The sequence below is a fragment of the Tauraco erythrolophus genome, chromosome 1 (genome assembly GCF_009769465.1).
Source record: "Tauraco erythrolophus isolate bTauEry1 chromosome 1, bTauEry1.pri, whole genome shotgun sequence".
In the NCBI taxonomy this organism is placed as follows: domain Eukaryota; kingdom Metazoa; phylum Chordata; class Aves; order Musophagiformes; family Musophagidae; genus Tauraco; species Tauraco erythrolophus.
In genome coordinates, this window is record NC_141465.1 from 54,431,585 (window position 1) to 54,446,529 (window position 14,945).

At 37.2% G+C, this 14,945-nt stretch overlaps 1 protein-coding gene across 3 annotated transcripts in view; it reads left to right on the plus strand.

Annotated features, from left to right (window-relative positions):
- Positions 1–14,150, plus strand: part of ANOS1 (anosmin 1) — a 146,018-nt gene extending 131,868 nt beyond the window's left edge. For all 3 annotated transcript variants that reach the window (XM_086609504.1, XM_086609510.1, XM_086609516.1), the window contains 5 exons: positions 6,602–6,696; positions 8,880–9,051; positions 10,368–10,588; positions 13,265–13,406; positions 14,092–14,150. In XM_086609504.1, the coding sequence (XP_086465630.1) occupies positions 6,602–6,696; positions 8,880–9,051; positions 10,368–10,588; positions 13,265–13,406; positions 14,092–14,150 (689 nt within the window). The remainder of the gene's footprint in view (positions 1–6,601; positions 6,697–8,879; positions 9,052–10,367; positions 10,589–13,264; positions 13,407–14,091) is intronic.
- Positions 14,151–14,945: the final 795 nt, after the last annotated feature.

The window sequence follows — 14,945 nt, forward strand, 5'->3', positions numbered from 1 at the left end:
GCTCATGAATCAATATGTGAAGAAATAAGTGTTATGATCAAGTACTGACTGAGATCATGTTTTATTTCACTGCAGTATGCTGAAGTATTCCTTCTCAAACTGTTCTTCAGTCATGTTGTTATTACAATGCAATAAATACCATGTGGATCACTTTATACCAATCATGTCTTCAAAACTCAAGAAACTAGTAGTAGATAACACTGCTTCATTTATTCGTTTGGATTCAGCCCATATTTAAGCCTTCCATCCATGCAACGGAGTTTTGGCAGAAAAAGTGTTTATGGAAACTTGCATATCGTAGAACTCTCTGTTGACATAGAGAAGAATGGTGGCCTGAAAAACAGATGAATGCAAGCCTGAGAGAGCAGAAGACACTTCATTGTATTCTACCTCAACTGTTTGCATAATACCTCTTGGTGTGCAAATATAGGCAGGTTATGCTGCAGAGCGAACACTGCTGCTCATCCTTCTGCCAGAATGGTGGGTTGGAAGCAGCGCTGTGTTGTATTAGATCCACAGTTGTAAAGGTGTACCAGGGGTTGCATACTGGGAGAAGACAGGGCGGGAATATTTCTTCAGGAAGCCTTTGACTTGTACTCATCTCTATGCACTTCAGAGATAATAAAACGTTTTTCTTTGTGAAAGACATCATAAATTTCACCATATACCATTTTTACTTTTACATTCACCGGAGCACAGCATCATCATTCAATACAATGAGATAAATAGCTTTGGTCCTGGGTGGTGTGTTGTTTGACACAGGATTTGTACAGAGCTCCCCAAAATCATACTATAATTTTGACGCAGAAATAATTAATCAAGCTTGTAGATACTGAGACATGCATCTTACGTGCCCTGAGCAGATTCTGCCTTGTGCTGTGATACTAAATAAAAAATCTTTACCCCTTGCTATGGCCTATTTTTAGACCAGTAATGCTGCAAGACGTGATCCAAAAAGGAAATTACTTAATTTTGCTATATTTCCCTCTTCCTATTAGTCTAAGACAATCAAAGACACATTCAAATCTCTCTTTTAACTAGTTTGTATGGTCATTATGGTGGGTACTAAGCTTTCTGGCTGGATCCTTTAGCTACTCTTCACTATTGAAGTCAACACAACTGTTCATATGCTTAAGTGCTTTGTTGAATCAGGGCCAGAGTGCTCAGAAGCTTGTAAGATCAACCACCCAGTATGAGAAGAAAAACAAAAAACATGTGGCCAGTCACAAATAACCATTGCAGTTTGTTGTATGAAATATCAGATTTAACAATATATAATAAATCCAAAGGTTTGGCTACACGCAGAACAAATTCTTTTAGTAATTTTCTTACCGAATAGCTTCACAGAACTTTCAGTCTCCTTATGGCATTCTGTTTGAAGAAAGGTTAGGTTTGAATGAAGACAGCAGGTTTACATATGGCTAATTATCTTCCCAACTTTGATAACAACTCCTTTTGACATACAGTTAGCATTTTAATTATATGTACATATTTTGGAGGGAGTCAGTTTTCTGAAGTAACTTGACAAAAAATACAGAACACCATTTCTTTTTTTTACTGAAATACTCGCTTGACATATGCTTGTCATTTATATTAAATTAATACTTCTGTGCTGCCAGGTAAAGGTTTTCATATAAAAATGTCTTACTTTATAATCTTTACTCTTTTACTGTATTTTATTCTACTGGGAAAATCTATCAGACGCTGCTTGTTAATTACTTCAAATCCTGTCACGATACAGAAATCAGCTTGATGTTACTGTGTTTCTTGATGCCAGACATTTTTATTGTAATTAAGCCTTAATTTGAGGTGCTATTGTTGAACATGTTTGCTCTGAAATCGTGTTTTCCAACAAATCCCATTTGATTTTACTTTCTAACAAATTTCTCTAATTTGGTTGCCTGCATAATAGCGCTGTCACAGCTGACATTAATTTTTATACCAAGTTGTAGAGACCCATCATCCAACAACCACTCATCAAACAGAATAATATACAGCTCTAGAGCTGAAATACTTTTGCAGCAGAGACCATTACCATACCTCTTAAATCTGTTTACCTGGTCTCCTGCACTGATAGTAGGTTGTTGTCGTATTGGTGATGTTGGGTTGTGTGAAGAAACTTCATTGCTGCTCCTGCCCATGCTTTGCCAGTTTTCTAGCGACAAAGCAGACTTCAGTTCCTCCTGATTGTCAAGTTGGCACCCTTCTGCAACAATAAATATGATACAATGCAGAAAAAATTGAGGTGAAGAAAGGAGCTGTCTGCAATAACATGGTAGAAAAAAAAGAAACCACATTAGATGAAATTAGTCACATGGCTGGCAGTAATGGAAATGTACAGCAGAACAGAAATGTGGAAAATGTTGGCAAAGATGGGGGAAAGAGATTACTTTTTTATTTAGTTTATTTTTAATAAACTGTAGAACTATTTAAGCCAGAAATTCCACCTAGAAAAACTTGCAGAGTTACCTGGCATTGTGTTGGGTGATTTTTCCGAACGGGTCTCGAGGTTCAAATTCTGTGGGGAGATGACGAGATATCGCAAATGTAGAACATAGGCCTAGGGTATTCCTATTAACCATCGTGCAGCCATAACTTAATATATGTTGCAGTATTTTAAGCAAAACTTTTCAATCTGGGATGCTTAAATTGTGCATGTGAACCTGAACTTTTCAAAGTGGCAAACAGATGTATTTGGCATCAGCATTAATGGGATTTTGAGCTGCATTTACAACTTAAAGCTACAGAATATATGCGCATTCCCCCCCCCCCCCCCCCCCCCCCCCGAAAAATCTGAAATATATCTATCTATTTTAATTGAGATGGAACTAAAGAGTTTAGGTTGGGGAGGTGGAGAAAGAAGATAAATCTGATTATCTGTCGATAAAGACATAGCTCTTTGGAGATACTGATGTGAAGTTAAAGGCTTTTTTGGGTGAAACATAGAAGGGAGGGAATCAAAATAGACATCTTTTCAACATGCTTTAGAGCAACCCTTGATCAATACATTTGTAGTTAGAGATTTAAGATTTCTGTCCAACAAAGTTGGCTGCATACCCTGGTTCAGTTAAACAGCTAAGCATATGTGGAATTTTAAGAACATGCTCATGTGATGTCTATATAGGAATGTTTTCTTAAGGCCAGGAGCTCATTTTATACTTCAGAAAATTTACTTTAAAAATCATGGACAAAATAATTACCATTAGCTGTTAGTTTATTTGGGAGGATTAGTTTTGTGCAACTGTCTGAAACATTAAGAAATCTTTAGCTCTAGCAGCTGAAGATCATGTCCATGACAGTAACTTTACAGGGATTTTAAAAGTAATTTTTCTGGGTTGCTTTCCCCCACCCCACCTAAAGAAACTTGAGTATAAAAGTAATTGTTTGAATAAGCTGTCTGCTGTAACAGTCCTTTAAGGAGTTCTTAAATAATTATTATGTTGACTAATTTCACAAGCATAAAGCTGCTCAAATGAGTGCTAGCACTTAGTAAGTCCTTCAAGTTCAGTGTTTCTATACAAATATTTTGAGTTCAGGGAAAGACGAATGCTTGCTGTTTGTGCAAGCATCTGTCTTTTTAGTGTTAAATGGTATACTTACTAACCATGAACAATGAAGTTATAGAGCTTTATAAAGACTGATAATTTGAAGTACAGAATCAGGAAAACTCCAAATTATTAAGAAGAACATTGATTATATACAAAAAAAGCTGTATAATGTGACATCTGAAATATCAGAGAACCAGACTGAAAGAGTCTGGCAGCTTCTTTTCAGTGTTATGTACCTGTTCTAGAAGGAATTGCAGAGCTTTCTGATAAAACTGACCAAAATCAGTCCCATTATATACTGGATATTCTGTTAATATCAACTACTCAAATGACTTTTCAGAAAAAGATGTGGCTGTGAGTTACAAGGTATTAACTTCAGCTGGGATTAATTAAGAACCATTAGCTTTGATGGTAGTGGCTGACATTCAGCTAGACTGCAGCTTGGGTCACTTGTCCAGTACATACCACTGGGTTTGTAACGGACGGCTGAAAACAAAAATCTAAATAAAATTATAGTAGCGATCTCACTAGGAGAGTGTATGTTGCCGAAAGGAAGTCTGGCAGAAGCTTTTCTTCTGCATGTGCTGTAAACACAAAATCACAGGTATAATGTTACATAACAGCAAAACTCTAGAGCCGTGAGCTTTATGAGCAACTTTATAAAACAAATGCATATTTTCATTAATTTTTTTAAAGTCTTTTGTGTGGCTTTTTAGATCATTCCATACATCTTGTCTCCTTTTGCTTTTAAAAACTTTAAAGATCGTTTCTAAACCGGTCTTGTTATTTAATATGCATACTTCATGCATGCTTATACACTTTGAGTTTTTCATGCTTCTAACTTTATTTAACCACGAAATGTCCCACCTTTCCCTTTTTTAAAAAAAAGTTTCTATCTCAAGCAGGAGCTACTTCTCTATTTTATTTCTGTTTTGCAATCAAATTACTTAGGCTTTAGACCCTGACAGGATAGATTTTTTAAAAAGAAATAGTTGGTTTTATTATTGTCCATTGTTTTTACATTCTTCTTTTTAACAAAAAGCAATTAACATGCTTACATTCAAATCTTTTCGATAACAGCAATCACAAAGGTGGAGATGAGAATTGAAGAAGTTTTAGTCTTGAAAATGAAAGTTTAGGGAAGTCAAAAAGATCTGTTCTAATGAATAGTTTTGGATAAACTTAGCTGATGCTGTTCTCATGCATTCTAGTTTATAGCAGTTGGTATTCTTTCATATATGTACGTAAAAAAACTTTTTGAAATAACTTTAATTACCTACTCACTGAAAAGAAAGAAAATCCTGTCTTTTCAATATAGGTTATTATCAAAATACCAGATGTGAGCACTATCGAATATAAGATTCATTTGTTCATTAAGTTTAAATAAAAAATATGAAATTAGTTTATTAAAAATCTTCATCTTGCATTTACAGTCCAAGTTGATAGGAAGTGAAATAACAAATTGTTTTAACATCTTCCTGTTTTTCTAGCTCAAATACAGAGGTTATCAGAAACCACAGCAGTTTACAAATGGGTTACTAAGGGTTTAGTAACCCTTAGTAGGAGAGAAGTAGGAAAGGAGAGGAGAAAAGAACTGCCTGAGAACAGAAGCTCACATAAAGAATGGAGGTGGAGCTGCAATAAAATCTGAAGAATTCTGCTGTGCCAGGAGCTGGAAATACCAAATATCTTGGGTTACAACCTGTTTAATTACACTTCTGAACAGAGGCTTAGTAAAACTCTACACTGATATGTCTGGATGCTGAGCTATTTTAAGCTCTTGATGCTTGGAATTTAATTTTCTCCAGTTGCCCATGTAGTGATATTCAATGACTCACCTGGTCTATGTGTCTTATCCAATTCTTGATGGCTGGTTAATAGCAAAGCTTAATTATTTCGGATAATCTCTAATAAAGAGAGAGTGATTTATTTATAGATTGCAAATGAAAGTTATTATAAGTGAAAATAGCCAATCTGTAGCTTTACAAAGAGCAATCCACCTTACATACAGATAGTTTAAAATAGTAAGTTGTGATTATCAGATAATATATAATCAATAACGCATTCACTGAGTTTAATTGGCACAGAGAGTACATCGTTAATATAGCATGATTAATATAGCTGCCTAAAGTCTTCGGGTCCCAAGAAGCTAGGTGTTTTGTTAGTTTGTCCCAGGAGAGGAGTGCAAGCAGGTGACATGCAATAATTGGGTGAACTGGAAGAGGCAAAATCAGATGAAGCCTCCTTACAAATGCACTGTGAGTTTATGTCTTCATCCAATAGACACATCAAGTGGGAAAGCCTGGAAACTAAGAAGCAAGTGAAAGCACTTCCATTTCTTTCTTTATTTGTAAATGAGAGGGAACAACCACAAGACAGCAAGTTACTTCTTTATAGATTTCTTTTTGAAAAAAAAAAACTAACAAACTTGTATTTCCAAAGAAATCACACAAATAATTAGCATACATGTTGCTATGAAGATACCTGTTGCAAAAATTCTCTTTCAAGGAACTTCTAATCAGTCCTTGCTCCCTAAAACTACCTGACAGGAGGTTGTAGCGAAGTGGATGTCAGGCTCTTCTCCCAAGTAGCAAGCAATAAGACGAGAGGAAATGGCCTCAAGTTGTGCCGGGGCGGGAGTTAGATTGGATATTAGGAAAAATTTCTTCACCTAAAGTGTTGTCAATCATTGGAACAAGCTGCCCAGGGAAGTGGTTGAGTGACCACCCCTGGTGATGTTAAAAAAGATGTGTAGATATGGTTCTTAGGGACACGGTTTAGTGGTGGACTTGACAGTGATAGGTGGACAGTTGAATTTGGTGATCTGAAAGGTCTTTTCCAACCGAAATGATTCTATGATTCTATGTAGGGTTTAAATTACATAAGTGTATATTTTTTCCATTCTATTGAAAGATGCTTAGGAACAAATGAGGAACTACCAGCTCTGCAGTACTTAAACCTCTTTCTATTTTTATCCAGAGAAGCCAGAAAAGTTTCAATGATGAAAGCATAATTATAACGTATTTCTTTTCCTCTCTTTTTATATCATTTAGATATCAGCATGAATCAATTCCAAGTCCACTGGTTACTGGAGTCCTGTGCACATAATGACACCAAAGGACTTGGAAAAGTAACTGAACTCACTTATGTAAGTCTCCATTCAGCCTTCTGCTTGACTCTGAATAGCTTCTAAGCAGCAAGAGAAAGGATGGTTCTGTAACATAACACAGTATGCTTTAGACCATGTTTCATAGATCAGTAAGAATGTTTCTTTTTTATGCTTCTCTTTGGCAACAGATTAAAATGATGCATCTGGACTGTTTTGGGTTTTTTGATTTTGTTTTTTTTTTTAAATCCACACTAGGCTAAAATCATATTTTTTTTAGTGGTGTTATTCAGAAAACAAGAGCAGGCAAACAAACTTCTTAGCCAAGTACTTATATATTTCTACAGCATATAGAACATGGAGCTTTATCTATGATTAGTGCTGTAGGACTCTAGCGTAGTGCAAGTACTGAACAGTAATAATAGTATTTAATAAACTAGGTTTTCTTTTGCACATGTAGGTGGCTTTCACAACCCTGAGGAGAACAATAGAATAATAAAAAAGGACTGTAGGTGAAAAATACTAGACATTAAATCTGGAAGTCAGACAGACATCAGATAAGGAGAAAAGCTCTATACAAGTACATGTCAGCCCAAATATATATTGCAGTGGCAGTTCTTCGTACTCAATTTGTTGGCAATCTAGTGTCATCCATCTCTGTAACACGTTATTTGAACAACACAGTAATGTGATTGGTGCATCACAATTGATTTAGTGGATTATGGAGAATGGAAGAAATCACAATTCACCTTTCCTTCTTGCCCTGACCTATATGACTGGATCAATTCAGTGGAGTTGATGGCATGTAAAAAAAGAGTAAATCAAAAGACATCATCTCTCATACAGAAGGCGTTAGCTTGTAAGATTTACTGCTTCCTTGGGTCAGCGAAACAAATATTAGATGTGGATTAAAAAAATGATTGTGACATAATGTTATGATCAGTCCCGATATTTCAAGCTACGCAATTGAAGAAGAAAGTTAATATGCAAGAAGTTTATTTCCACTAGAGCTCAGGATAGACTTTTTGTACCTCTACCCAAATGCACTGTGGGATTAGTTCATTTCCTCTCAATCATCTTACAGTAATTGGCCCATTCTACTTTGGGAAACTGTGTTTCTTTTGAGGAAGAAAATAATTACAAGCAAACAGAAGAAGGTCGATGCTACAAAAGGTTTGGTACTGGATATGTTAGGTCAAGGTGGATAAAGGCCTTACATTTCCAGAGTTGAGCATTTAGGCCCTGTCACAATAAATAAAAATAGTCCTGTCACAATTTTAAGCAGTAGTTAAACTTATTAGAGCACTCTCCCGGTAGGTGGAAGGCAAGCAGTCAAGTCCATTCTCAGCCCAATCTCTGTGTGCTGTCAAAAATGACCTTCCAAGTGAAGGTTAGACTAATCCAGTTTGGGATTAGAAAAACGAGGGAGTTATGCAGAAGAACTCTGGAAATTAGTGATTCTGAAAGGAAGTAAAGATCTAAAAGGCAGTGAAAGACTTGCCCTTAGCCAGTAAGGTATTATTGGACATTTTCCCAGCAAACAAACAAACAAGCAAACATTTTTTTCTCGTATGCGATTTGTGCTAAAACTTTCAGGCTGTGATTTTCAAAAGTACTTTAGATAACAGTAAGAATTTAGCAGGGCGCTTACACCTTGTGTAAAGTTTTCTTCTCCAGTCATTGTCTTTAAATAGAGAATTGTGCTTCATAGTTCAGCTGTGGAGCTTTTCTTCCTGATAAGCAAGCAGAAGTAGTTTATGTACTAAAGCAGAAAAAAATGGATCCATAATGCCGTGCTGGACTTTGAATGTGCTTTTCAAAAGTTAAACATAGATGAAGCCTGTCATTTACAGCAGCTTAACTCAGCTTTCTTAAGTTTATTTAATTTGATTTGCATTTACATCCTCACAGTGCTCTCCCATTGCCATCATGTCAGAGAGACTGTTCTAAATGTAAGAAGCCAGTTCCTTTGATGCAGTGTGGTGAAGGAACTCTGTAGAATTGAAGGACATATCCAAATACCATGCTAATATATTTTGCTACTGAAAATAATCATAACATAGGCACCGTCTGCTTTGTTCTTTGATGAGTAAAAGCCATGTTGGCATGTGTTAAGCGTATCAGGAAAGTATTTTATTGGAGAAAATTTTTCATCTTCTGCCAACCTTTTATTTTTTTTTCTAGAGTTCTATTTGCAGCATGTGATCTTTTTGTTTTTCTTCTAGGAAAACTACATGGTTCTGAAGGACCTGTCATTTTCATGCAAATATAAAGTCACTGTTTTGCCTGCAAAATCTAAAGGTCGTTTTAAGGCTGAGAGTATTTTCTTTGTTACCCCACCTTGTTCTGCATTTAAAGAAAAAGCCCACAAGCACATTAATTGTCCTGCTGAAGGAGGTAAGGCATGATCTGGACAAGTAGTCAAATAGTTTCAAATGCATTTATAATCACCAGAAAATAGTCTTTAAAAGCAATTCTGAAATGGTAAATGAAGGATTCGGAACAAATGAAAATATGACTAATGTTTATGTGAAAAAATAACTAAAATACAGAGCAGTAGAGATTTTGGCTACCACATTACTATTTTGTCAATTAGGTGATAATTTTAGTGGACTGTTTATAAACATATGATGACATTTGTTATTACACAGTTTTAATTTTTGTAAGGACGAACAGTTTCCCAGTTATATTAATTATAATGACAGATCATAACTGCAAACAGAATTATGCTGGCATTACTTATCTTTTCAATGTTTTGCTGCTTTTGTTCTTTGACGAGTAAAAGCCGTGTTGGCATGTGTTAAGCATATCAGGAAAATATGAAAATGCTGCTTTTTCAGTTTTATTTTGTTTAGGTTAATTCTGTTCTCAAATAACAAATAAAGGCACTCTTATACCTTTTACAGTGTTGCCATGATGGTAGCTATAGCTGGAGGGTTATGCAAAATTTCAGAACCATGGAGGTGTTGGGTGGTAAGGACCTCTAAGATCAGCTAGTCCAGCCACCTGCTTGAAGCAGGGCTGCTGTCATCACTAGGTCAGGTCAGCCATGGCTTTGTACAGCCAAGTCTGGAAACCTCTCTCTTGAGCTAGAGGGTGGCCCTCTCTCTTTGAGTCCCTGCTCTCCTCACAGGTACTCCTGTGCTTCATGGGTCACCTCAGAGTCCTGCTGGCCACCATTGCCATCTCCTGACCCCGCCTCCGGCCAGTTTCCAGCATTACAACCTTATTCCTGGGCAACTGCAACCCAGGCATATGTTTCCGCTAATCAGAGTGCCGCTATTAACTTGTACTACAGTTTTAGTGCGTAGATTTTACTTTTTATCTGCATCATGGAGTTCTGTGCTATCCTGTGAGTTTTATTGTGGTCCCAAAATTGAAAACTGGAGCTCAGGTATTCTGAAATACAGAGGAGCAGCAGGATAGTTTCCTGTGAATGATGCACTTATGCCTTTACATGCCATAGACTTTCCTTTCTGTCACCTGCCGTTGACAGGATTTGATTTGAAGTTTAAATTTGGCACAAAATGCCAACAGAATATATCAAAGATAGACTTTGGTTAATGTTGAAAATGCATTGGTGGAAAGCTGGCAAGATCCTGGGTAACACCAGAAAGAGAGCTCTGTCTGACCTTGATTTGTGGAACTAAATGAACATTATTGAACATTAACTCTCAAAGTTTAGCTTATCTTTTTGCTTTCCAAATTTATAGTGCCAGTTCTACCCAAAGTGTTGGCCAAACCCGAGAATCTATCTGCGTCTTTCATTGTCCAGGAAGGTAACATAACTGGTCATTTTTCCTGGAAGATATCTAAGGCAGATCTTCACCAGCCCATGACAGGGTTTCAAGTCACTTGGGCAGAAGTAACCACAGAGAGCCGGCAGAACAGCTTACCCAACAGCATCATTTCACAGTCGCAGATACTGCCAGCAGTAAGTTGTTTGTGACTTTCCTTTGCTAGCAGTCTCATAAGCGTGTGCGTATGTGGCCTACTTTTAATGTTTAATGATGATGCAGATGTTGCACATAGCATTCTCTGGCTCTGCAGGCAAGTTGGAGCAGGAAGTGCTTAATTTTTCCTCCTTGCTGAAGAAACAAAGTACTCTTCTTGATGACACATCAAACATTTTAATATTCATAATTGTCAAATTAGCAACCATTGTCTGAGAAATGCCTGAGGGGAGGAAAAGATCATCTGTGTGGCAATATATAGTTTTTATTTTCTTTTGATGATCAGGCTATTCAGCTTTGTGGTTACTATAGTTTTACTAATTATTTAGTTTCCAAGGTGAAGAGAATTTCCTCTTCCTTTGAGTCACTCATTTCTCTAAGAAAAATAAAAATCACTTCTCCCTCTGCCAATACGCACCATTGTCTGACAGACAAATAAGTTAAAGGACAACTAGATTTCACTATTTATTGAAAGTGCGAGAACTAACAATTTGAATTATTCTTCCTTTTTGCTTTAAGATGGTCTTTGCCATTTCCGTTCCTCCTCTGGCAGAGGCAGGTGAAGAGCACTTCATTTAGATCCTGTTGCCAGATCCACCAAAGTCAACAAAAGGGCTTAAGCAACTGGCCTTGATCCGAAGTCATCTAACAACGTCATGAGTCTTTCCATTCACTTCAGGGATGAATCAGGGCGATTGTGTCTAGAACGGAGCTGGTTGAAAATCTTTTCATAGCATTCATTTCATCAAAGAATGCGTAAAATGCTTTGTTGGACACATCTTACATTCAATGGGTTTTCAACAAATCCAAGGCAAGGTTCTCCCCATTTTGTCTTAACTCCTAGCAGACTGCCCTAAGGCTAGGGCACCCGTGTTTCAAAGCCTGTTGTTCTGGAGGAGAGCTGCAAAGTTGTCCGTAAATGCTTGAAAACTGCAACGCAAGCTAACACATGGTGTGCAGAGCTCTTTTGTTACAGCTTAGTACAGACTCAGTGTGATCTGCACCAATTCTCTCAAAGCTCGACCTGCAGTCCAGAGCAGAAGCATGGTGCAGATACAGCCTTGGTCTCTCCAGCAAGCCATGTTGCAAGATTACCTGAAGTGTCATCAAAACAGGCCTTTGGGTGCAAACAGCCACTTTAGCACAATGATAAGCAAAGTTACAGACCATGAGATGTTACTTTTCAGTTTTCATCTTCTTTTTTAGGAGCAGGCATATGTTTTACTCAGAATTTCTATTCCTTTTTTAAGCTTTTGGTCCAGTTATGTCTGAAAGATATATAAAATTTTATTTAAACCATTCCTTTGCATTGTGTTATGCTTTGATTTTTTTTTTCCTCTGTTTTTGCTACTGTAGAGCTTGGAGATTCCTTTTATTTAATTATCTATCACTATATGTATCTCTCTGTCTATTTATGGCAACTGGTTATGAAAACTATGGTTTGAGCTGGAACAGGATCTCCTACATCTCAGAAACCACTGGAATGTAGGGTATATTATGGAGGGGATTATTCACTCATTCTCTTTGGTAAATTTAATGTTTACACAACAGGGGCTGGAAACCACAGGTCTCAACTGCCAGAGGAGATCCTGAATGGTCAGAGTGTGTATATGAATGAGATGTATGCACTCCTCTCTCTCTCCTACCTGTTCAGTATGTTATACAGAGTGGAACAGGTTCAGCAAGGTCTATTAAGACCTGCCCCATGTCAGAATATGTGCCAATTTGGTAGTAAACCAAATGTTTTCTCCCACCTTTTCTCTCTCCTTTCCCTTTTACTATCTGCTCTGGCAGTAACAGCAAATTATCAGTTATTCTCACAGCCCGCTTAGGTCTCCCTAATTCCCTGGGAATTCCTGGCCAGCTCGGCCTGGCTGGTTGCAGGAGGACACTGTGCCTGCACTGTCTGGCGTCACTGCCCTGCTATTCCCTTCCCAGGACTGGTCCTTTTCAACTTGGAATAAGGTGAATCGGGACTTTTGATTCCTTAATGCCCTTCAATCTTTAGTCAGTTGTGTTCCCATTTCAGGGCATTTATAAACTTATTCGGAAATTATTTTGCACAGGTGTAAGTGACTACGCAAGGTATGGAGCAGTGAAAATTGAGGCCATCATGCCAAAAATGGGATTAAGAAGAGAAGGGCAGATTCTCATGGTGTAATTGGGACAAATAGGCTCAAATCTGTGTAGCCACACTTAATTTCACTAGCGGCAGCAAGGGGCCAGACCTGCAAATTGCCATGAATTAATTTACCTATCAGTGGAATTCACAGACAGATACAAAATAAATAAAAAAAACCTTTATATAATGAACATGTTTATTAAGAAGAATGATTAGGAAGTTAAAATTTATTTATTTTTTTTTAGTGATGAGCACATCATCCCTTTTCAACAACACTAAGGAACAATTTGGATCTCTTACACATGAAACTGTAACATTATGGTAAAAAAGTGTGCTCAAAGGCAATGGTAAACAAAAAATTCAAAACAAACACTCTCAACAAAGTCATGCGTAAATCCTTTTAACAGAATTCTAAGAAAATAATTTGTGGATGCTGAGCATGACAGAACCTGTTTAAACTACTGCTTTGTGTGAGTAGATCAGCTATGTTTATTTTTAGATGCTCTGAGAATTAACACAATTTATTCACTTTTAGGATCATTATGTACTTACCGTGCCAAATCTGAGGCCATCAATGCTGTACCGTTTGGAAGTTCAAGTGCTGACGACTGGTGGAGAAGGGCCAGCTACGATAAAATCATTCCGAACACCCGACCTTCCTCCATTTTCACCCCACAGTAAGTGGTAGCCCTCTCTGACATGTGGTTACGTGTTACAGAACTTCATTTCTCCACATATAAACATTTAGCTCAAACCTTAGAGCATTTATTGGTTCCAGTAGCATTCCATGAATTTAAGAAGTGTGCGAATATTGGGTTTTTTCCTCTCATAACTGTCCATCAGCAATGATGGAAGCAAAGGCAGTCTTTCTCTCACTCAGTTTCTGTGGTCTGACATTTGCCATTCATTACATGACAGCTCTTTGGCTTATGCCTACAGCACTTGGGATTCAGAGATGGTCTGTCTCCCAAGTACTACCTAGGCCTGGGATTGCTTAGCTTTCAAGATTAGATTTTTTTGAGTGCATTCAGTCCGGCATGGTTAGATCATATTTCTGAAGCAGTGCAGACCTCTTATTGGCCAGTATTTTGTAAGTTTCTGAAAAGTACAGCTCTGTGTTGCAAAGCTCAACAAAAAATTTAATAAATTAGTCCAAGATTCATCTGCTTGAAACTTTTTGTCCTTTCACAGTCACTAAAGTTTTCTGGACTGAGCATGCACATAGTTGTTGGCACAGGCAACTCACTTACAAGCTGAAGGATTGCAAGCTGAAGGCCTCACAAAGACTTTTTAGTAGAGATAAACAATGGTTTTACATATTTACAGTCTGATATGTTTGTATTTTCCTGTTCTTTTGTTTAGGACCTCATCTGAAGCAACATCATCCACATCACTACAAGCCACCTCCAGAGAAATATTAGACTGTTTCATGTGATTATACAAATAACTGAGAGAAAAACTGAGCTCCCAAATGGATACTAGGAAAAGGCACATCTGTAGGAGCAGTGAACCAACCCAGTTTTCCAGTGGAAGTTACCATCCCTTATGATCTGTACCTGCTTCTCTGTAGTTTAGCCATGATGAGCTGTATTTACACCAGGGCCAGGATGAAACATACAGAACGTGTCATTTCATTACCACCACTATTCAACAAACTGAAATCGCACCCAACTCAACATCTCTGAGAAAATAAAAAGTGTGCTCATTATACTGGTTTTGTATTTCTATGTTTAAAGTAGATTGAAAAGGTGCAGTGTATACAGCTTTTTCTCTTAGTGACTTCAATGTTAATATTTGCAAGGTTGTCCTGTGATGTTATGCATACTTTTGAACACTGGAGGCCATGTTCTAAGTGTGTTTAAATTATCTATTTTACTTAAGGCTCTGCCTGTCACTGATTAAAGCCCTAGTGTATTTTGCTATTAAAGAAGATCTCAATACATCTGAAATAAGGACATAAGTAAAATAAATACTGGTAGCAGAAACCCTAAAATAGTCAGAATTTAGTAATTGCAGTATCACTACAGAGGAGAATGATGATACATTTGTATCGACCATCTGTTCTGAAATGGTAGTGTTTTAGCATGTAGATCTTCTGTTAATGTAGTTAATAGCTGAAAAATATGCAGGGTAGAGGTACCGTTGTAAAGCAACAAATAGCAATTAATAGAATTGTTGAAAATCTATTGCAATTCATAGAATTAATTGATAGGGCC